This window comes from Pagrus pagrus (genome assembly GCF_965226575.1).
Source record: "Pagrus pagrus genome assembly, chromosome: 20".
NCBI classification, from domain to species: domain Eukaryota; kingdom Metazoa; phylum Chordata; class Actinopteri; order Spariformes; family Sparidae; genus Pagrus; species Pagrus pagrus.
In genome coordinates, this window is record NC_140207.1 from 11,389,277 (window position 1) to 11,413,480 (window position 24,204).

Genomic DNA, 24,204 nt, shown 5'->3' on the forward strand with positions numbered 1-24,204 from the left:
TGTCTGTTTATTCATAGTAAAAGTGATTCAGTCGTGGTGAATGACAATAATTTCCTGAGAAAACTCGATCATCAGCATAACACATTGACAAATAAAGATAAATATAAAGCATAACCATCAGAAATAATATTAGTTTAAAATGACCTTGAATTTTGTTTTCTTTTTTATCACAATCATGTTAATAAACCAAATTTAGTCAACATATTTAATCACTTAAACTTTGTTGATGGTTGAAAATATTCCAGTGAAATGATTAAGGCCTCTTCCACTCCTGTCTTTCTCAAAAACAGCTAAAATGTCGCAGCTGCCTTGGCATGTTTTACAAATAAGATTTTCTGCATTACAGTGAGACAGGTTTGACAACATTTCTGCGTAATCCAACAGTGAATGTTCCTCAGAAAAGTCCTGCCTTTTTCTTCAAGTCAGTCTGCCTCCACATCGGCAGGCGCAGGAAGTCTGAGCGACTCGAGCCGAGCAGGTTCTGAAAATCCACATCTGACAAGTGGGCCTGAAATGGGAGCACAGAACACAGTTAGGCTGACCTCTACTGTCCACTTTATGTTATTAGCGCAGGATACACATAATAATTACAAGATGTTTAGCACGTCCCACTGAGTCACAGTCATCCTTGAAGCCAAGGAGGGATAATGAGTCAGGCACAGTCATGTGAAAAAAACCCAAATACAGCAGCAAAGGGAAACCATGTCTCTTTGCACCTGATTTTTTGTGATGTGTTGATTATTTTGCATCTCTTTGTAGTTTTTTGTCTCACTTTATAGTCATTTTGTGTATGTTTTGTGTAGTTGTTTTTTGTCTCTGTGGCCGTTTTGCATCTCTTTGTAGTGATTTTGTGTCTCTCTGTAGTTGTTTTGTTTCTCCTTGTAGTTGTTTTTGATCTGTCCTTTTGTAGTTATTTTGTGCCTGTGTCTTTGTAGTCATTTTTTGTCCCTTTGTAGTTGTTTTGCGTCTGTCCTTTTGAAGTTGTTTTGCATCTCTTTTTAGTCATTTTACATTTATTCATAGCCGTTTTGCACTTGCGTAGTTATTGTGTGTCTCTTTCGTTGTTGCTTTATCTTTTTGTAGTTATTTTGTGACTGTTTCTGTGACACTCTGCAGGTGAAGCAGAACTCTCAGGTGCTTCTGTTGGTTTAAAAACATTTTTTGTTCAAAGCTTCCTGCTGCAGCAAATCCACAATCGGCACAGATAATACACTAAATACTAAACAAAAGCTTCTCTGCTGTCAACGTTAAAGTAGTTTTAGTTTACATCTATAATACTAATGGAGACTAATCAGGATCAGTAGCAGAAAACACGAGGTCTACAGTATGACTTTCCAACAAGGAGGTCAGTTCACTTATTCATCCATGCCTGCAGCATTCACACAATTATTAACATCTTGCGCATAATGACTTCCATGTTTTTGTGCGGTGCACCAGATCCATAATACTGCACCCACCTCTCTCTGGCTGGGGTCCACTCCCTGCGGCAGCTCACTAGGAGACTTGTTGATGAGCAGCTCTGGGTCCAGAAAGTTCCCAGAGTGTCCAGCAGAGGGGGACTTAGTGCCACCATCTGTGAATGTTTGATTGAAGCGATAGGAGGGGGACAGGTTCATGAGCGTAGGGGACCGGGCTCTCAGGGTGGACGGGCTGGTGGGAGTAGCGGATCTAGGGGAGAATTCACCTCCGTGGGTCCTGTAGACTGGAGGGGAGGTCATGGGGCTTCCTGGGGCCTGGTAACTACCCCCTGGACTCTTATTGAGATTAGAGAAATCCTGATGACACAGGACATGGGTGAGTGAAATCATATCTTTTGAGGATATGTACATCAAAACTGTAAACACATTAGCGACATTTGTGATGTTAGTACAGTTAGTCAATTAATGTTAGGATTAGTGTCAGTCAATCACTTACTACAGTGATCTGTGAGAGAGATGTTGCATCACTCAGCTTTTTTTTCATCTCCTCATAGGAGTTCTCTCCCTGTTGAGAAGATCAAGTGAGCGGGGATTGAAAATTAGTGAGCATGCAGGGTCGTCTTCATCTTCAAACAGTCCATGAAATCATCCACATCGCACAAAATTATTCATAGTGTTCATGTGATATTTGCGTCTCCTCTACAGTTATAGAATACCATACTGATTTGTGAGGCCTTAATCATGCTGCATTCTTGTGTTAAACACACTCGAGTGCCTCTCACTGAGATCAAAGACGCTGTAACAAACTCACACTCCACTTATGAGGATCCCAGGCGTTGAACCAGCCGGTGAAAGTGGGCGGTTCGTAGCCCTCTTTGACAAAGACGATGGGTGTGTCGAGGTCGCGGCTTGCTGGATGGGTCCTCAGGTATTCCTGCGCACTGTTCCACGCCTCCTTGGTCTCGTACTGGTTGGCTAAGTTTCCAACCCATAAGAAAATCTGAGGTGAAAGAAAAAGAGAGATGAATCTGTTTCAGAGCTTAATGAACTTATTGTTGACATGACGACTGACATTCCAGTCACAGCCAAGGACTGTACTTAAATACACTTTTGAGGTACTTTACTTGAGTATATCTATTTTATGCTTCTTTATAAGCTTCACACGCGTCATTTTATTCTGAAAGTGAGTCCATAAGCATTTATTAAAAGGTGCAATAATAAATCTGCCAGTGTAGCAGGAATATTTCAACCAGTTTTTAATAATTGTAGTGTCACAACCTGACATTTTCTTTCTGGTTTCAACAAAGCGTGGATCCTCATTTCCGGACAACAAGTTGGTTTATATTAAAAACAAGATGAAATATTATCACTGCACTAGAAATTACTCAATTATTGACAGAAATATCTTATAAAGATTGAGGTTTTTGCAGATTAAACAGCCCAACACTTTGTGTGAGGCTGTTAGCGTAGCTTAGCATAGCATACAGAATGAGAACGTGGGAAAACAGCAAGCCTGGCTCAGGCCAACGGTTAAATATAACGTCATCAAGCAGCTTCTGGCAAGTGGAGTAATATTTGCATCTTTCCACGCATCAACCTAAAGCTCGGCTGATTTCTCCCGCCTTTGACCTCTCACCTCCTCCCAGGTGTCCAGCAGCATGACATCCTCCTCGTCCAGGTCGCTCTGGGCGAAGTCGTCCACCTCCGTCATCTTAAACTGGCCCGTCTGATTGGAGCATTCAAACAGCCGGGGACTGTGAAGAGGCTCCTCCCTCTGCATTCTGCAAACAACACAGAGCTCGCTGACATTAAAGCTGTGTAATCTGCTCGGTGTGTGTGTGTGTGTGTGTGTGTGTGTGTGTGTGTGTGTGTGTGTGTGTTGAGGGGTGGGGATGCGCAGACCATATTTCATTGGCTCCAGACAACATTGGGCATATTCCACTGACCTCGATCTAAAAATAATCCTTGCAGATTTAAATGTAAGCTTATTAATGTTTCAAAATATGATTAAACAGCTTTTTGGACGACTTTTGGAGAAAAGTCTGTGTTTATAGGTTATTTTAATTGTTTGTTTTTTTCTTTTTTGAACTATAATAGTCAGTAAAAACAAAATATGTCGAGAACAACAAGACCTGAGTTGAATATGAGTCAAAAAACCTGATTCAAAGGCATGGTGTCGCTGCTTTCTGTGTTTACCTCTTGTCGCTGGCATAGGGAGCCTTTCCTCCCAGAGCTACCCAGAATTCAGCTGGCTCCTGGCCCTCCATCACCACCTGCTTGTCCTGCTTGGACAGCACATCAGACATCGCTCTCCCCATCACCCTCTCATCCCCGCTGCAGCCCTGGAGACGGATCGAGGAGGAGGAGGACATCAAACAAATGCGGATTTGTGTGGAAACAACCCACGTTCTTACATTTCTTTTCCTCAAAAGGGAGTTCATGTCCGGCTTGTGCAATGTTTCATAGCGTTCCATAACGACGCACGTACCTTTCCGTACCACAGGTAGCTTACGTGGTCCGTCTTCAGCAGGAAAACATCATTGGTGTTCAGAGACGCGGACCTCGCCTGCACCTCAGTGGCCTTAGTGTTCAGCTCGTCGGTTCCTCTCACCTGGAAGAGCCTGGCACCTTTGTCCGGGTTCACCACACCAGGTCGGCCTGTACCACCCTAAAGATGCACACAAACACAAACACATATATTACATGCATGCAGAGATTTGTACACATACACAAATATCTTTACCACCTTTCTTTAAATTGTATTTTGCTGAGTGTTTTGTACAATTTTCTGACATTGGAGAGAATTAATGGAGGAGTGCTTTCCCCCTGAGAAGTAAAACATTTTTCTTATTGTACTGCAGGAGTAATTTCTCCAGCCTTCCGAATTTGAGCATTTGTAATTCAGCAAAAAGTAGACCTTAGTGTGAAAAGTCGCACCTCGTAAATGATGAGTTTGCCTTTGAAAATAGCCAGGAAGTGGCGAGGCTCCTTTCCCATGACCACCCTGACCTGGACCGGGGCTCCATTGTACTTGTTATCAATGTTGACAGCCTGGTAGGCGCAAGCTGTAATCTCATCTGTAGTGGCATGACGGCCCTGGTGTGAGACAAACAAAAAGTCAAGTTAAAACAGAGCTGTAACTGTTCTTTTTTAATTCATCAGAACACAATAGAGTTAAAAAATATCCACTGACCTGCCACATGTAGAGGATGTACTGCTGCTTGCCTGCTCTTTGATATGTGTACAGCACCAAATAGCAGTCTCCGCCATAAAACTGTCCATGTGTACGTGGATTTACTTCAGCCAGCTCCAAGTTCTCAATACGCCACACCTGAAAAAAAACATGAAACAAAGAACGAAAATAAGAAATCTTTCAGCATTTTCCTCTCACGATACAGATATTTCAAGATGAAGCCTGTCTACTCTTTGTGTGTATTTTGGCGTAAGACAGTTGTTCTGCATTTTTCCCTCCTCACCGTCACATCTCCAGAGCCGTCATCCACCATGCGGTGCTGTGCTGCCAGTTCAGGACGTGCGTGGAGCTGCAGCACATCAAACTTTGTTTGGTCTACCTTTGCTGCATGGACAAAGTGTTCAGAATTAGAAATGAAAAAACATTTAATTATTTTTAACGGGCATTGGGGCAACAAAACCGACAGCTGCCAAGTAAGAAACCAGTGTTCATGACCATGTTTCACATGTGTAAGCTTGAAACCACCGGATGTTTTGGACGGGAAGTTGGGACATTATCCAGCCGTGTTTGTGTCGACAGAACCATGTTGCCAAAACATGATCTTTTCCGATCTGTAACCTTGTGGTTTTTATGCCTAAACCTAACCAGACCATAAGCGTTGGTTGGCAGAAACGGACCTTGCTGAAACGTATTCGGTTGATGAGGATAAAACCTGCTAAAACTAAATAAAAAGGATCTTCAATGAGCTCTTTTATTGTGAAAAGAAGAAAACACTTTCATTGTATTATTTCACAATTTCATGGTCACGTTATACCTTTTTTCCAGCATACAGTCACGATTATTGATTTCCCAGCGTATTTAATCGTGTACTCTTAGGTCTCCATATATCTGGAGCAACCATGATAATATCCATAAATAAGTGTCAGAAGGTCTTCAGTGTGTTTCTTTTCCGGCTTTCTGACTCAGATGTGAATAAATTAAAGGTCGTGTAGAGGTTACCTATCTTTCCGACGTTGTAGGTGGTACCGAGACCCTGAGTTTGCCCTTTATCTCTCCAGGACTTGAACAAGTGCTTGAACATCGCCGACTCCCCCCCCTCGCTCATCACCTTCACAGTGGTGCTGGATGGGTAGTTCTTGGCTTTGATATAGCCCTGGTAGGAAAGAGGAGAGGAGTATTTTTCATGCCTTTGATATATAATGACTATTTAACTTGGTGACCCTGGCCAAAGAGAGCCATAACATTGAATAATTAGAGAGTATAAAGAAGATTTATTTCGTGAACTCACCACTGCCCTGTTGAGAGCTTCCCGCCGCTCCACCTTGGAGGCCAGCTTGCCTTTCCACACCATCACACTGGAGCCTCTCTGGTCCGCGATGTAACAGTCCTGAGAGTGAGAGAAGAAGATATAATAAACAATGAGACCCATCTTCTAAGGATAACAACAGTATCTGAGAAATATGTTTGAAGGTTAAAAGACAGTTACAGAGGAGCGCAGCAGGTCTTGCGTTAGAGGCTCTGTGGCCACTTCCTGAACCACCAGATTTCCACTGTTTTCAAACACACTGAGGAGAAACAGTGTTGGATTTTATTAAATCAGTCAAAATATTCCCAAGATGTTGCACCAATGATGAAGCAGATGAAGAAAAAGTCCTTACTGGTAGAGTCTGACGTTGGTGCTCTGCACCTTGTCTGATTTGTCATCAGGAGTGGCCTCCCTCAGAGGCCCATTTCTCTGGCCGAGCACAGCCGTCATGATCTTCATCAGCTCCGGGGAGTCTTTCTCATCTCCTCCCTCCACGACACCAATCTGAGCTCGACCTCCTCTCTCCCTGTCCCGGATGTCCTGAGCCAACAAGACTGCCTGCAAACAAGGGAGGAGAGGAGATTAAGATCTAGTGTAATGTTTTCTACCGTGAAGGAAATACAGAATGTGGTACCAAATTATTTTTGTTTTGTTTTTTGCATTTGAAAACAGATACTAAAGGTTGCCACAGAATATTTGATTGAAGTTATTAAAGACATCCACAACGTACAAAAAAAATGATTTATTGCCATCACTGAGAAATAATCTGTAACAGGAGCTCCACAGCTTTTTCCTTTGGATGGCTGAAACTGAAACTTACTGCTGAGCATGTAGATTATAGATAATTACATAATGTCATCAGTCTAATTACCAAACTTATTTCCTTTTAGCTGTTAAGCTTCACCACTTATCGACAATAATAAGATTAATATCTTCGAGCTACATTATTATTCAATTCAATTCAATGCAGCTTTATTCAGACCTGAGAGGGAAATTACAGCATAATTCTCTTTCTGCTTTTTAATGACTGTGATGTGAACGTGACGTTGCCCAGCATCAATGTTCTGCTTTTGTTTTGTTTTCAAGTTTTCCCTGATTTAATTTGAAAGGAATTGTTCTTTGAATTAGTTAGTTAGTTAGTAGAAATATCTTAAAATTAAAATACCAAAAAAGGAAAGAACTGCGCAATATCTTTTATGTTCATGCAAAGTCTCCAGACCTCCTGGTGGAAATGTAATTGTCATTTTTGAACTGTGGCTTTTCCTGTAAAATAAAAGTAAGATCAAGTACTGTGCCTGCACCGTTTTTAAGGTACTTCCACTTTTCTTTTTCATGGTACTTCACTACATTCGCAATATTTCACTTTTTACAATAATAATCTGACAATTATTGGTCCTAGCTACCTCAGATTGTACATGCAAATCATGATTAGGTTCTAAAATATGATGATTTTTGCCAGATAATGATATATTCTCCCTCTTCAACCAGCTTTGACTGTTAAACCCTGGATACTTTTGTATCTTTAAGTATTTTTTTATTGGTGATTATTTTTCCCTTTACTTATTTGTAATATAATATGTTTACAGTGCTTTACAACCAATCAGAGGGGAGGATTACCTTGAGCTTCTCTCTCCTGTTGCTCTGGGGGCCGTTCCACTGCACGATGGCTTTCCCAATATCCAGCAGGAATATATCTCCATTGTTAAAGCTGTTCCATGACACCTCCACCTGCACGTGGAGTGATGGAGACTTATCAGACAGTTTCTCTTTATTCAAATGAACAGTACAAGCTGTCATTAGACATAAAACGTTCTGAGAAACAAACAGTTTTTAACATAGGGAAGTATTACTTAATCACCACACAGTCATAGCACTCCTCGGGGCAATTAACACCCACTTTGACAGCTATGACAACAAGCACGGCGTAATTTGTCTAAGAGGGAGTGCCAGCACCCCTTGTAGCGTAGCTGTGTGAAGCCTGTGATAGCTCCAGTGGGAGGCACTGGGCAGCCAGCATTAATCCCTGACACAGCCCTTTATATTCCACTCTGCATACCTCGGTCGCTGTGACGTGTTTCCTCCCTTTGACGTGCAGCAGTCGCAGGATGTTGTAGACATTCGTGTCCACGTGGTGAAAACCTGAGGCCACCCCGCCCTTCTTGTAGCTGAGGAGAGATCGGTGTACAATACCAAAGGTCAAGTGTAATAAAAACAGCACAGTGGAGGCAGGATGAATGGAGGAGCAGACGAGAGTGTTTATAGTTTTGCTCATTTACCTCAATGTTACATAAAACACAATGAAAAGTCAGAGGTTAATGAACTGGGCGAGAGAAAACTGTGTTTTTCTTTTCTAAGCCTCAACAAAACAACTGTAATTTGTGTCATAATGATTTCACGCAGAGGGATTACTGTTGTAAGCCATGTCTCAGGAAGATTACAGCACAAGAGTGTGTGTGTGAGTGTGTTTGTGAGTGTGTGACTCTTTATTCAGTCACCACCCCCTTCTAGTTCACACAGCAGGCCCTTTCTTTGACTCACATGAGGCCGTGTTTGAAGTAGCCCCTGAAGCGTGGAGACTCATAACCCTGCACCTCCCTGTGCTGCACCGGACTCCCGCCCAGGTACTCGTCCAGCTGGGTGACGTAGATGGCAGCTGCACCTTGTTCGTCCTGGGAGGAGGTGTTCCCTATCCAGTAGTGGATGTCGATGGATTGCCGCGAGCCCCTGTTGTCACAGATCTGGCACAAAAAAACCCAACACAGATCGAAGACTCACATTTGCACAGATAGTATTGAGGCATGCGTAAATCATATCATTAATGTTGTGGTCTGTTGGGAAGTCAGCCAGTGTTGAACTCACATAAAGAACAATGTAACAGTCTCCCTCGAAGAAGTTACCAAAACCTTTGGGTGAGACAGGCGCCATCTTCATGTTCTGAATGAGAAAACAACAAAGTCAGTAAGGGGAAAAAAAGCAAGATTTCAGTTTGTCACACATAAAATCTGTTTAGTAAGTCTTGACTTACATTGATGGTCCATATCTGCAGGCCTGGCTTTCGACTGACATTTCTGAATGCGTCGAGACTTTCATCGGTCATCATCTTGCTGAACTGAAACAAACACACACATGTAAGTTGTCACTGATTTAAACACACAAATGTAATTTCTGCCTCTAGGCTACTCTAAATCAAAAAATGAGAGTAGTATGGGATCATGGGAGTTGTTGTCTTCATTGTCAAACAACCACGATTGCTGATGAATATCTATATGATGTGACTCGTTTAGTCATGTTCATCAACTTGCTTCTTCTCTGTGAACACAACAAAAAAGTATTATAACTTTTTGGTTGAAATGGCTTAACAGACAACTGAACAAATGTTTGCACATTAGCATTTATTTGGTTTCATATTTCTGCTCACCAGATAAATCTAATGCCAATATTCACTAACTTTTAGCTCTGTTTTTGGTCTCCACCAACTCTGCGGCTCTTTAGCTGCTGAGCGCTCCACTGTAACTTCGTAACACAACTTTGCCTGTTATTTGGTGGTGGGTGCATTGTTGGTTTTTAGCCAGTGCTGGGAAAAAATTGCCATGAGAGCAGTAAGCGTGAACCAAAACAATAAAATTTGGAACGAGGAAAACCCAAAAATTAGCTGGAAAGCACTGAATCTTTCAGTAGAGCTGAGAGGAACTGCAGAGTTGAGGACTTCTCCCACTCCTGCTCATAGTCTAACAATATAAAGTATATGTTAGAACCTTTAAATCCCACATTAGAAAACACATCCTCATTTGTAACGTCTCCAAAGTACTTCAACAGAGAAACACTGCATTCCTGAAGCCTCCTCCTCATCATCATCCCTGTCTTTTCACTTGAAACAGATGTCTCCAACATGACAAGTGAACCATTTCAAAAGATTGGATCTCTGACAGCGAAACACCTCTAATCCCCCCTAATGAGTGTCAGCTTGGCGCCATAGCAACATACAAGTTCTGCAATCAGCGGTGCTTAAACTGCCTCTTGACTCAGATATCAGAAACAACAGCACTGATAAGCAAACACAGTGTAGCACCAGCTGAGCCAAGAATATAGGCTTATGGTGACACGCTGTATGAAAACAGGCTCTGTGGGATGTCACGCTGCAGGCAACATATCATGAATGCAAATACAGGATCTATGCTTACAAGTTATGATTGACAAATAGCTGGAGTAACTGTGGTTGCAGTTATTCTCCAGGGAAATAAGTCAGCTATAATTTATGGCTCATGTGCTGCACTTTGCCTCAGAGTCCAATCTTTCCTCTGTGGATAATATCTTGCTGGTCAGTGATTGATGGAGTGGGTGGTGTAAGGTAAGGTCAGGTCACCTTTACTCTACCAGGATCTTAACCACACCTTTTTATTAATATTAACAGCTCTGGTATTCAGGGGATCAGATAAAGAGGTGACACATGCAGAACAAACAGGGCTGGGATTCAAGTAACATGATAGGGCTTAGGCTGAAGTTGCAAAATTAATTTGGCTTCAGTGTTTGGATCTGAGGAGGAGTGAGAGACAAAGACTTTGTTATACTGGGATAATTTCACAATATACTAAATATAGTACATAAAAATGTTCCAGCTCTATCAGTAGTTTTGCAGGGAAATGTTGTGACTCTAAATGAAAAGCAGCCACTTTTGTCAAAAATATAAAAAAAATCCTGGATTCACACCAAAAGTGAATGGGGTCTATTCTGGGCTGAGACCCATCCTCCATCCAAGTTTTGTGGAAATCCCTTCGGTAGTTTTTGTGCAATCGTGGTCACAAACCAACAAACCAAGCAGCAACCAATAAATGGACATGAGTGAAAACATCATCTTCTTAGTAGAGTTAATTATGGGATAAAGTAAACATATTTGATAAGTAGAGAAGAGTCATAAACACAGCCTACTAATTCAACTGACAATAGTATCTATCAGTTTGATAACATTAGCCACCATAAGCTAATGGTCATACAGACCAGGTGTGGCTTAGCAGCTTAATTACTGACTGCATTTATGTTATCTTTACACAAGTCTGGACAGCTCCATTGTTGCCAAATCGCTGTTGGAAGCTAAGGCTAGCTGAACTTTGATTTGTAGCGTGTCCCATCCGTCAATCAGGCGTCAGTTTGTAGCTTCAAATCGCTGTTGCAAGCTAAGGCTAGGCTAATCGCTGGCTGCCACTGAAAATTGCCTTGTAGTTCGTGGCCTGAAACACCATAAATTGAACAATGGAGGGTTTTATTGCTTATGAATTTTAATTTGTTAAAGGAAAGTTATATGGTCAGTCGCCACTTTATCATTGCTTTCAAATGCTCCTACATCAGATAAGATAACACAATCCTTTATTGATTCCAAGAGGGTGAATCAAGGACAGAATAAAGATAAACAGAGAATCCTAAAGCAAAATTATGCAACTTTATAATCTTAAAATAACAGCTTCAAAATCATGTTGATGGTACAGTGGCTTGTGTCAGTGTCTTCAATGGTGTCTCTGTCTCAGCCACCCCGCCCAAATCGCACAAAATGCCAATTTCTACATAATGTTGCTTTAAATACAGCGTAATTACATGCACTGTTATAAAATATATTATGTATAGATGTGTATTACGTAGGCTGTCTTGTTTGTTTAGTGTTGTTTATTCACTAAGCTAGCTCTGCATTCATCTTTAATAATGTGCATGGTCCCATTGAAATGAATAAAATACATATTCAGATGATAACAGCAACCAAAGACAAGACGTTACATTTAAAAATAAAAAATATGTATTTGCAACAAGAAATGTTGATGTTGATGAAACATTTAAAAATGTCTTTTTCATCTGAGCCTTTACAGTATGTGACATCCTTAGAGTACTGGGCTTGGTTACGGCATATGCGAAGATCTATATGAACCAATGGCCCAAAAATGTTGAATCAGTTTGCCTTGAAAAGTGCTTGAAAGTCCTTGAATTGCATAATTTCCAACTTTGCTTATATCAAGACATAACTTGTGACACGTGTTCTATACTGTAGGCTGTCAGTGACATTACCTAAACCCTTATGACCCCAGCACAAAGTGACGCCCTTCTATTTGACAATCTGTATTGTTATCTGGTCAAAGGACGGGCCACACCCATGTTTAATCCACATATCAAACTATAGTTAAAATGACGGTCACCCTCGACTGTGCGGGATAGACTATGTATGAAAGACTAGGCTGCTGATCAATCTGTGAAACAAACCAAAAAAATCAGAGCATATGTATATATATATAAATTTAAAGAGCGGGGTCACATTCTCAACTGATGTAATTGTTATAATAAAACCACTTAAAGGAGTTTATTTTGTAAATCAATTTCCTGCATGAACTTTGAAAAATCTGGGTGAAGAGGAGAATGTGTACCTCTCTCCTCCACTTAACTTCAATTGATTAGCTGCTTTTAACTGATTATTAAGTCACCAGTTACAGAAGACGCCCGACTTCACCTTCCTGTCGTGATTGAGAAACAACTACTGCACTTTGCAACCTGATCCCGATGTAAATGAATGAAAAACTAAAACAAACAATATTTGAAAAGATGAATTTAAAATGACCAGCGCTGCTTCCATTACTGTGACAGGAAAGACTGGTTCCACTTCAATTAACCTGCGCTGTCCATTGACTCAGCGCACACAATGAGCTTTGTTAATGCTCTCAATGCATCCTAATGTGGTCATCTCTTTAACACGATATGATAAAGGCTCAAAAACACCACATAAAGTCTGTTTTAAGAATCTTTTTCAGCATGTATGACAATGAAGATGTTGTTTTGAGCAAACCGCAGTGATTTAGAAAGAAGGAAAGGACAGAGGGATGTTCAAAAGGCTGAAAATGATGAAGTGAAATACTTTAAATAAAGTTTGTAGAATGGATCTCACCTTGTCTTGTGTCTCGCGGAGTGAAGGCCACGGTGTCTCCTACAAGATGTGGAGGCAGATTAGTGATGTGATGTCTTTAAGCGATAAAAAGGATCGCTTGGCTTTTCCTCCCGTGTGCAAGCTGGAGTGAGTGTGGCAGCAGTGAGGGCTGGCTGTATTTGTCTCCACGCCCAGGCTTGAGCACACCTGCAATTTCCTGTCTTGATATTTACAGTACAACGGCCTTAAAGGGGCACTATGTAGTTTTGGAGAAGAAATTCAAAACCAGAATTTTAACATTAACAATATTCAGAAACAGAATTCAGAAATATGTATTTTTTCCATAACTGAATAAACAAGCTGTTCTCAGAGGAAAAAAAGGTCCAGGACACAGGTTGAAGCTAGAAAGGTGGCAGGGTCCGCCGAATATAAACAAAGTAAAACAGTATGAAATTGTGTTGTCCTTCAAGGTCAGTTTGTTTATTCAGTTTATTCAGTCATGAAAACAAAGAGAGTTTGTTTATTTAGTTTATTAAGTTAATTAAGTTCTTTCTGATAAAGATTTCTACCCCAAAACTACATAGCGCACCTTTAAATACGCCTCTTCTTGCATTGTTTCCAGTTTCCCCCTCACAACAAAAAAGTGTTTTCATGTGGAGATTCTGGCTTGAATGAACGGAGCCAGACTTGCAGAACGCACCGGAAAGTCAGGATCCTTGAGAAAACCATCTACAATACCTGGAAAGAGATGGACTCAAGCCTCACTTGAGCTCCTGATTGTACTTTAAGTAGCCAGCCGGAGTCGTGTTTATGTTCGCCCGAGCCCTCAGCAGCACAGCGGGCATTACAGGGGCCACTTGACACCAATTATTCATTTCACAACTGTTACAACTAGCAGATGGGGGAATTGGACTCAAGGAGCTCCGAGTGGTTATTGGAAAGGAATCAGAGGCTTTCTGTGGCTAAATCTCTCATTCTGTGCCTACTCACACAGCAGACACTCGAGGAGGAACGCTTGACGTTACTGGAGGTTTACAGCTCTGGGCTTTGATCTCCCTGCAGAGACGGCACTGGCAGCTTGTGTTTACATTTGTTTGCTAAATGTGGGGATGTATTAACACGCTGCATCCTAAGTGATTTTCAGACAAAAGAAAAATGACGAGGCTTTTGTTGATTCTTAGTCAAACACTGACTTGTATGTTAAGGTACAGGAGGAATGAATTGTGGCTGAGGATAACCTTGAGGTTTAGAAAAAAAGCATGAAACTGCTCTCCTGTCACGCCAATCATTCCCAAACTGTGTGAAAAATCTGCAAACTTCTTCTGTTGCACGGCGCAGTTGGCGCATGAATCATGGATGAGGCTCCCCGCTGATGTTTTCTGCTCAGGGATACATTTATTACACTTGTCTTTGTCTTATATAGTTCACACAATCCCTGCCAGGGAATCTGGGAAACAGATTGTTACGTAACTAACCTGGTTTTCTTAATGAGTCAACACACTTATAGCAAGTTTCTCTTACCTTTGACCACAGCTTTCCATTTTTAGAGTCCATCATGAAAATATGATCATGTCAACAGCGTGCTGGACTTCAGTCCTCACATATCTGAGGGACAAGTGGAAAAAAAAAAATCCACAAGAGTTCTTCAGGCTTGAACAAAAGGCTCTGTAATGCCTAATCCACAGCTGCAGTTAAAGTGGCTGCTACGTAAGCGGAAGCCAGAAGTTCACATCAAGATATCACATGAAGCTAAGCGCTCCTCGGTTGCACATTAACCAGTTTATATCCATGTAATTAATGCACCTCCAGATCACTTAACCCTGCAGACAATGCAAGCACGAGCCTCTGTCGAAGAAGTCAGTGGTGTCCTCTTATAATAAAACATGTTATAGGTGTAGATTCATTTTAGGAAGACACTTAGGACTTTTCTGAGCACTTTAAGGACTGTTGTCACACGACACACAAATCCACGTCAAGTGTTGAAACTCCATCTGCTGATGGAGATCATGTGTAATGATTGAAAGCTCCAGAACAACTGCTTCCAGCATAAGAGGGAAAAAAACAAAACATTCTGGCTTTTAATATCTCTTTAAACAAATCATAATTGTCTTGGGCGGCACTAAACCCAGAATGCTGCGAGGGTGCCCCTTCAAAATAGTGGTCGGGTGTTGTTTTGGTGGAACATTTGCATGAGAGGAGGCAGCCCGGGCATTAAAATAGCTAAATCCTTGCAAAATAAAAGGGTAATAGCTACTGCAGCTTGTTAAGGTTTATAACGTTAGCGACCAGGTTAAGCTAAGGGTAACTTGCCATTTTCAGCGTTTATGTTGCTAGCGTTGTTGTTTTTTGTTTCCCGTAAAGAAAGGGCTTTTACAAACGCTAACACGCAGACATCGGAAGGAGGGAGAATGCTGACTGAAACAGTCGGCCAGTTTACACCCAGTGAGTCAGACTAGCTTCAAAATGGACCTCATGAGCGAGACTGTTTTCTCAAGGTCAGGAACAGCATGCATCTGATTTTCTAGCCACTAGGGGCAGCAGAGACATGCTGTGAATACCAATTTGGCATATCATTTCCTTTAAAGGAGACCTATTATGCGTTTTCAGTTATTTCCTTTCCCTCAGTGTTTTATATAGACTGCGGTGCATGTCAAAGATCTTGAAAGTTAACAAGGTCAAAGTCCGCACCTACAGAAGCTCCGCTCTCCCACAGAAAACTCTGCTCCTAAAACGCCTCGTCAGTAGTCCCGCCTTCAATTCTGTGACTTTGTGACATCACACTACGTCACCATGTCATACATTTGCATAATTTATGCCGAGCAGCTAGTTTGGAGCGTAAGAATTGATTCAGCACAGCTGCTCTGTTGTTGTAAGCGGTGCTGGCTCAGGCATGTGTGAGCCGACCAATCAGAGGAGACTGGGTATTCAGGAGGGGGGGCCTTTAAGTGAGTGGTGAGAGGTGGGTGGTAATTGTCTGTGGGACCACTTTCACAGCAGACGTAGTCGTTCGATTCAATGGTAACACGTTGTTAAAGTCAGTAAACCATGAAACAATCTGACAGTGTGCAAACCTGCAACTTTAATAATGTTGTACAGTACGATTTCAACAGCAGTCTTTACAATGCACCCAAACCCCTTTTCCCCAATAAATAGAATTTCATATAATCTAAGCTAATTATTATATTTTCCTCAAAAGTTTTACATTTATTGGTGGACGGTGATGTCATCACAACGGTTTCTTCTTCATCTTTTTTTTTTTTTTCAATAATAAAGCGGGGTTTCAATGTCTTCAAGGATTTTCAATTTACAGTCAAGGATCAAATGTCGTCATTCAGCCACAAATCACATTGAATTGTAAACATCTTTGGTAAATTTAACAATTCAATGTTGCTCAACTCAAAAGTAAAGAATCATTCAGGTCTAATATTCTAGCTGGATACATTTTCTAGAAATCATTCTTTTGTTTTCGCAGATTAAACAACAATTACCAAAGACTCATTTCCAACTTCAGATTTAAGGATTTAGTTAATACGCTTTTTTTTTTTTTGGGGAGATTTGAGTAAATATGCAGCATAAAAATGTGCACCCCATAAACCCGACACAACAAAATCAGCACAGTAATGAAGGCACTTCATTCTGTAAGAGAAGATAAATCACAGTTGTTTGAACGAAAAGGTCAGACGAGAAACAACAGCCTGCATAGCACAGCTCAACACAAAAGAAAAAAAGAACAAAAGGTCACTCATTTCTCGAAAAAGAAACAAAAAAACTCTTCGTTCTGTCTATTTTGATTATTTTTGGTAACTAAAATATTACTTGATAGAATAGTAAAACCTCCTCTCTCTGATAGAAAAATTACTTTATGTATGTGTTGCTCTTAGAAACATATAGTATGTACATACAGTAATATAATCATTTGTCAGTAGGAGTCCTGTACAAAGGGTCCAAGAGAATCCATACAGTTGTTGTCTCTAGATGTGATTATGTCCGGAGCGATTGCCTGAAGTCCTCACGCCGGGAGCCACGCCGGGACTTCCAGCGCCGGTTGGAGGACGCGAGCTGCAGCGAGGTGAGGCCTCTGTGCAGCGGGGCCGAGACAGGAAGAGCCAGGTGAAGCCGCCGCCTGCTACCTGTTCCTCAGGCTCTGTAACAGACTGTAAACGTCCTCCTCCTTACTGAGGCCCTCGAACAGAGGAATCAGGTCCAGCAGCTCCGTGTCCGTCATGTCGTCAAACCAGGACTGCACCGGGACCTGTGGAGAGATGAAACACAGTGTTGAGCGGGAGAGGACAGGTTGAATTTATTTGATCAATTGAGAAAACTCAGCTGGCAGTCCATGCTAAAGTGTTGCATTATAGGTGAGGAGATGGTGCCAGTCTTGTGTAAATAATTAATGAGGGAAATGCATCAAAGGCATGAAGAGTGGCAGCAGCTCCACTGAGTACCTTCTGCACAGAGGAGAGAAATCTCATAAAATCGGGAACACTGCCTCTGGGCTCGACGCTGTATCTCAAACGACAGTGCAGATTAAAACTGACAATGTCGTGCAGATATCATCATTTACCCTCATTATTGTTTTCATTACCAACTTGTTCCTGTTGTACCACTGTATTTGATCCTATTTTTAGTCAGGAGTCTGTGGGATGTAAAACCACACCGCAATACGTTAACTTTCATTGTAGCGAACATTTATATACACAGACTTACCTTTTTCTATGTAGCCTACATGCTGTTATAAATGTTATTATTACTGGCTGGCTACTCGGCACAACATATATGTGCATATATTTCCCCCCATGATAATGCTGCATTATGAACTACAGATCACTACCTAAACACAACATGCCACTAGTCCAGGATAATGGTGGACAGACTGACTGACTTACTGCATTCTCAGGGTGGAAGATGTAGGAGGCAGGTGAGTTGTCTATGATGATGACTTTACTGAGCTCTCGGCCCAGCCGGCTGAGGTCTTTGACGTAGTTTCCTCTGTGGAAAACACAGGATTCCCTGAAGAGCCGGGTACGAAACACCCCCCACTGGTCCAGCAGGTCTGCCACAGGGTCAGCGTACTGAACAGACCAACAAAAAACACATTGGGTTAGCAAAGTCTGTGTGAAGCGGCATTACTTGCTGTTTTATTGCTACAATGCATGAACAAACCTTGGCTAAGCTCGCTGTGAAGAGGACGCACTCGAAGAGCTCCCCCATCTTCTGGAGGAACTCGTCTACGTGAGGCCTCTTCAGCACGTACACCTGAAACAAACATCACAAAAATAAACCTTTAAAGTGAGCTTTTCACACCGACACACGAGTGAGGCGCTTTTTTCTAAAAGAAGAAGTCTATGTTTACATTATTCATCATAAATCTTGAAAAATTAATTGTAGGCTGCAGAATGCCACAGGAATGAGTCCTAAAACCAGGGAATGAGTTTACTTTTTCGCATTTACCAAAATCAGGCGATTTCATTGCTGAGTATCATAAACTTCTGTTTGCCAGAGAGCTTATTTTCTGCAATAATCCAAAATCTAATTAAAAAGTCCAATCAGCTTTTTGCTGAGGGAACCAGGGCGATGCTAACGTCCAGCTTAGCCTACAGAAACACGTCATCTCTGCAGCACACTATATTTTTGGCAATGTTCTCCTGCCACTTTTGTTTAGACAATATTTAACTTAGGCTTCCTTTGTTAAATCAACCTTTGTACCCAGCCGTTCACAACAACAGACATTACCCTGTGATCATATTTTCCATGTCTGCTTGTCTTCGTTCTCTTCTCCCCGAGGGTTAGCTGCTGCCCCCAAGTGCAAGTAATCAAGCATAGGCCAAAACAGATAGAGAAAGCCTATCCTGGATTACTTGAACCCGGTTGCAGCTACAGTGCGGCGGCTTCTGCTTCAAACAGGACAAACCTTTAACGTCGATGCACCGCACGAACAAAGGCACGACATGTTTCATCCTTTCTGTTGCCGTTTCTCTCTCTCACACATATTTCTAATCAGCGAAGCATCTCTCCAACGCGCTTCGTGACATTTGTTTACCTGGTGACACGGCCACGTCACGGCCCATCTATCTTTAGAGCGAGCAAAGACAGGGGGAATAAAAGAGAAAGCACCAAATTCGGGGAGGAGTGTGTGTGCTGTCCCACTTTGACGTAGCTGTGTGAGATCACAGAGAATAATAAAATACTGAAGAAAAGAAAATGGAGCCACGGCTTCCGAGGGAAACCTTATAATTAATACATGTTATTTCACTTCGGGAAGGCCTCGGTGTCAGTGCAGCAGTACCTGATGAACAGTCCCATCGATCTCCACTGGAACAATGAAGTCTGCATTGCTGATGGGCTGCAAGAAGACAAGAAAACAGAGAAAACATTCAAAACTTGTGGTGATTTTTGCTCGAAACAGCACAATCTCACGGGGTTGCTGCTAAACCACATGCCCGTATTTTTGGTTTAAAAAATAAAGGGGTGGTAAAATATTCCGATAAGGTGCCCCGGGCAAACTAGGAAGGCTTTAAGCGTTATGTGGTTCCCTCTGCTCCAGCTCGGTATATCTCAGTGTTAAATAAAAACTAGAAGTGAGACTCCGGGGAGAAACCTGGGAGCTGAACTAGATGATAGACGCGAACGCGGACAGGAAGGGCGCCGCCGGTTTTCGCAGCGTGACTTGTGTCATCTTTAAAAAGCAAGCAGAGGAGAGAGGAGAGGTGCAGGAGGAAGAGGAAGATAGATGCCGGAGGGGTGTGGGCGGAAGACAAGTGGAGGGCGTAAAAGACGAGGATGAAAGGATTAGGTGGGAGGCACGGCGGTGTCATTTCAGACAGGGAGAGAAAGAAACGCAGGTGACGGAGAAAGAGAGGAAAGATGATTTAAAAATCAGAAGGAAAAGCTTTTCCTGTGTGAGCTCGGCTGTCACCTGCATGGATATTTGTTGTAGGGACGAGGAAGAAGAGTGAATTATTTGGAAGTACGATTTTATTTTCAAGTTGACTTGACTGTACGAAGGCAGGTAAATCTGCAACAGCACCAGGCTGCTGTGTGGTTTAATGCGTCAGACGACTATTGATCCAAGACTGCACTTTTTTGAATCATCTATAATTAATTTAAATGTCTGCGGTACAAAGTCACACGGCAGTAGGCTATCGACAGAAACAGTGGACTTGAGACACCTAAAGACCTTAAATTTATGTCTATTTATCATGATCTTCTCCTAAAAGAATAAAGGAACTTGTTAAATAAAATCATTAGATATCCTAAATGTTTAAAGGGTTCAATCTAGGCTACTAACCTTTAGCAGGACTCGTGTTAGGCCTAATTTTATCTCAGCTAAATGCCTGAAATAAAATCTGAGGGCAACAGAAAGAGATTTCCCCTTTTTGTTCTACGACATAAAATACGCCAGTTTGAATTTTACAGCGTTTATTTGTCTTAAAAAGGCAGTTGCTAACAAGTGGCCAAATTAGATGCTAACTTCTGAGTTAGCCTACAAAAATAGGCCTACACATCATCTCTGCAGCACTGTATTATGTCTACTATAAGCTATTGCATTTTTTATGTGGTACAAACAATATTTAGGAAACAGGTTGGAAAAAATCTGCTTTAAACTAAAGCTAGCTGTGACTTCACGCTAGCTAGCTGCTAGCCTTAACTAGCTAGAGTATTTACTGTAAGCTACAGATTTATTTTTTACATGCTGTTTTTTTATTTACACATTTCTATGTTATAATAATTTTATAAAACATTCAAAAATGCTGGTCACTTGTCACCAAATAGGATATGTTGCTAGCTAGACTATTGAATTTTGGCAACACTTTACCTTCAATCCTCCTGTTTTGCATTAATATTCAGTATTGGCTGCTTTGAACAGATTGATTGAATAGTAGACCCAGTTATAGACTAACAGAAATATGTGGTGAAGTTATAATTGTTGCACGTTAAAGAACTTGAGAATGTATTCAGCTGTGTTTAACTCCTGTTTCTATAATAAAACCTTTCTGACGTGTTTCTAATAAACTCTGAACCCTGAATATAAACCTTCCCACATCCCTAAATATTGAACTGTATGTGTGAATTCATTGCTGCTGGCCTTCAGGCGTAAAGCTACAGTGAGCAGGCACAGTTCAGTGCCATCCAACAGAGGGAGTGATTGCTGTAGGAATACTAAACACGGCACTTTGACCTTCCACTTGTCACCTGTGTGATCTGTCTAATACAACCACTATAGTGGCGACAGTGGAACAATAGAGCCTCTGTTCTGGAGATGTTTGGTTTCTCTATGTGATGTAAGACTGAGTCAATGCAACAATGAAAGCCTCCAGATCCCCCCCCACCCAAAAAAAGACAGATGTGAGGGCTCATATATGGATCCGATTCGTTATATATTCAGCTCTGGTTAATGTTTACACCAGTAAAAAGTCTGTAGCCTTGACTGTCTAAAAACAGAACCAGTAATGAGCCAAACCAGTGACATGCAGAAAGGAGAACAAACAGGCAGCATTTGGTCCACAAAGAGGAGAGAAAGAGGAGAGAGAGTCGCAGATGGAGGAAGAGATGCAGAGACAGACTTGGCCGCTGCCTATTGCTCTTCTGCTGAATCACTCCATCATCTGAAGAGTGAACACACAACAGCTGCTCGTCGCTCTGCTCTGTGATGGGCCAGGATCCGAGACGGCCAGAGATATGGAGCAGGAGGAGGAGGAGGGCGGGAGGGGAGGCGAGGAGGGGTGTATGTTAGAGAGAAATGGAGGGAGAGGGATGAAGGAGAAGGAGACTGGTTTGTAGATTGGTGCTGAACAGACGTCACAGAGGGAACTTCTTCTGGGTCGTTTCAACAGACTGGCTGCGGTCCAGGGTTTCTTTTACACTCATATATATTGCAACACTTCACATCATTTGGGATTACTGTCCGAACCTGCCTCTGATAACACTCCCATGTCTCATTACAGACGGTTCGTCCATATACATGCACATTAAATGTTCTGCATGAGGAGCTTATTCTTACTAGATCATCCGATGCTCTCGCGGCTGAACGGGATCGAATCTCTGCAGCCTTTGCAGAAAAGTGGAGGCTGTTTGCAACAGATTAAAGCCCATGATTTTGACATGAGATGCGCAGCGATCCCATATGTCCACATACTTTTGGCCATGTGAGTTTTGATTTAATTTTTAAAATCTTCTTCCTGTTTCTGTTTTTAGCATCAGGTTTTCTGTGAGGCACTTTGTTGGTCTTATATAAATAAACTTGACTACTATTATTATTGTTGTTGTTATAACAGTTTACCCTCTAAGCCACTTTTACACATCCACCACGCACTGGATCTAATCTTAGAGCCGTCAGAGGAATTATCTCCTCATCCGTAACGTACAGGATAGAGCATACAGTATGTGATGTGTTACGCAACGCTTCTTTTTTAGTCTATGTCCATCTGTGCTCTATGCGAAATGTCCACCGTCCGATCCGTTTGTCTTCTGCACTAATTGTTCGACGGTTACTTGCACATTCGGATCCAAAATTACCTCCTAACCTCGACTCTAGACGAAAAAATGATCCACAGGAAATCCTGCAGGCTTCTGGATGGAACTGAAAATGCTGCTCGTGTGTCACTTTCTGTTTCACTCTCCCGACGGAGTCTCATTTATTGCACTGCCTGAATTCATTTCATACTGCATACTGATCTCTGAACTAAATGCATTTTGATGGACTGAATATACGCTGCGTAACTGGAGTTTAATCAGAGGGACCAAAAAAAAAAAAGAGTTCCTGTGGGAGTTTTCGTCAGGAGAGAAAATAAAACCCATCAGACTATTAGAACAGATCCAGGATTTCTGCGAAATTCATCCCGCAGTTATTCAAGGCAACAGTACACTGTATTGGACACACCCTTGTGTGTGGGTGAGCATGGACGTGTGTGTGTGGCCCCGTACTGCTGGCATGTGACTTCTATGGGTGGGTCCGCTACAAGTGTGCGCTTTTTCTAAACCCTTTGACTTTCCACAGAGGATTAATTCCTCGTGAAATGAAATGAAAATGCACTGAAAGTGCCGCTGAATGAAGCTCGAGCGAACACAAAGGAGTCTCCGGCTTCACCTTGAGCTATTTTGTTGGACACCTCTCTGGCTTTGAGCTGCACTCACGCTCAGGACAAAAGGCACAGATACTGTACACACACACACACACACACACACACACACACACATAACCAGATCAGCTGGGGCCAAGCCAGAGCTGTGCTGAAGTGGGTGTGCCAGGTATGTCAGTGAATAACCTTTGATGGTGACATACAATATATATGGTGTCATTTAACGCCATCAGATTCCTACCATCTTGGTTTTTTTTATAGTTTTCACTTCATTTTAGATATTTACCAAACATAAAACACAATCACGCTCAGTCAGATGGGAGTTATGGTGCATTGTGTGAGAAATAATGCAAATTACAACACAGCAAAATGTATTTTTAGAACCAATCTCAGTGTTTGTTTATAATAACTTCTGGGAGAAAACCTGCAGCACTTGCATACGATTAAATGGCACAGAGCAAATGTTAGCAAGGAAGAGCTGAGATTAAAGCCCAATCCTATTTCCAATATTTACCCCAAACCCTCATTTTCGAGTGCCCACTTGCCCCTCAGAACAGAGTTATGAGGGGTAGGGGTTGAAATCTCCCTCTATGAAACGGGACGACCCTTCAAGACCCTAATTTGTCTCAGTTGTCGTCACTGGCATTGTAAACAGACGCAAACGGACATTTCCGTGTGGCTCTTCAGAAAAGGAATTGGTCCACTAATTATTAAAGCCATTTAACTCTTCAGAGTCTCACCTTTTAGGTTACTGTGGTCAGATATAATCAATGCGACTTATTATTTAGGCAGCTGACTCTTAGATGGGGAGCTGGTGTTCAAGGGTTTAAGGCTGAGCTCATTACAAGCTGACATTTTGGAGATCCGGCACACAGTTTTCGCAGGACGGAGATGATACTCTGAGGACCTCCTGTCAAAAATAACTGCGTTGGCTGAAGATAAATCCCGGACGTGCTGATGAATACGATCGCACAGCTACCAAATAAGTATCAGTTGCCATGCTAACACCTTTTTTTTTTTTTATCACAGCAGTTAGGCCTCCTTTTTGCCTTTTCCTGTTCTAACTGGTGTATAAATGCCATAATACCCTCAGGGACACACTTTCCTGTGATTATGTGTACTTCACTGACGCTGACTGAGCTCAGCGGCACCTCATGCTATTTGTCATTATACCATCATACCCGTATTCACAGCAAAGAAAGGCATCTTCAGGATTTATTTCTGTATAATCCTATTATCCCTCTAAGGCTGCGGAGTAAAAGCGGGACACAACTGAAACGATAAAAAAAAAGGAACGCGGGTGTCTGTTTGAT

General features: G+C 41.8%; 2 protein-coding genes across 5 annotated transcripts in view; both read right to left on the reverse strand.

The window, feature by feature from the left end:
* Positions 1-11: 11 nt before the first annotated feature.
* Positions 12-14,409, reverse strand: vill (villin-like). 3 transcript variants are annotated; one of them, XM_084339792.1, is made up of 21 exons: positions 14,334-14,409; positions 12,834-12,872; positions 8,943-9,021; positions 8,777-8,851; positions 8,456-8,655; positions 7,974-8,082; positions 7,535-7,645; positions 6,270-6,475; positions 6,098-6,176; positions 5,900-5,998; positions 5,611-5,764; positions 4,895-4,995; positions 4,612-4,749; positions 4,356-4,514; positions 3,907-4,086; positions 3,615-3,760; positions 3,055-3,199; positions 2,230-2,418; positions 1,915-1,983; positions 1,458-1,775; positions 12-508 (listed from the first exon to the last, which is right to left on the reverse strand). In XM_084339792.1, the coding sequence occupies exons 1-21, from the start codon at positions 14,351-14,353 to the stop codon at positions 395-397; spliced, it is 2,730 nt and encodes a 909-aa protein (XP_084195918.1). In that variant the 5' UTR covers positions 14,354-14,409; the 3' UTR covers positions 12-394. The 3 variants fall into 3 exon arrangements, with proteins under 3 accessions (XP_084195918.1, XP_084195917.1, XP_084195919.1); XM_084339791.1 differs by having other exon boundaries at positions 8,943-9,026; XM_084339793.1 differs by lacking the exon at positions 1,915-1,983 and having other exon boundaries at positions 8,943-9,026.
* Positions 14,410-15,868: 1,459 nt separating this feature from the next.
* The window catches only part of ctdspla (CTD (carboxy-terminal domain, RNA polymerase II, polypeptide A) small phosphatase-like a), a 34,542-nt gene continuing 26,206 nt past the window's right edge, over positions 15,869-24,204 (reverse strand). For both annotated transcript variants that reach the window (XM_084340625.1, XM_084340626.1), the window contains 4 exons: positions 19,099-19,155; positions 17,976-18,068; positions 17,699-17,884; positions 15,869-17,064 (listed from right to left, as the gene is read on the reverse strand). In XM_084340625.1, the coding sequence (XP_084196751.1) occupies positions 16,939-17,064; positions 17,699-17,884; positions 17,976-18,068; positions 19,099-19,155 (462 nt within the window). In that variant the 3' untranslated portion in view covers positions 15,869-16,938. The remainder of the gene's footprint in view (positions 17,065-17,698; positions 17,885-17,975; positions 18,069-19,098; positions 19,156-24,204) is intronic.

Coding starts and splice junctions, on each gene's coding strand:
- vill (XM_084339791.1), bottom strand. CDS start 14,369: ATGATGGACTCTAAAAATGGAAAGCTGTGGTCAAAG. Junction 5,999..6,097: donor AAGACCTGCTGCGCTCCTCT/GTAACTGTCTTT, acceptor TCTCACTCTCAG/GACTGTTACATCGCGGACCA. Junction 4,996..5,610: donor CTACAACGTCGGAAAGATAG/GTAACCTCTACA, acceptor TTGTCCATGCAG/CAAAGGTAGACCAAACAAAG.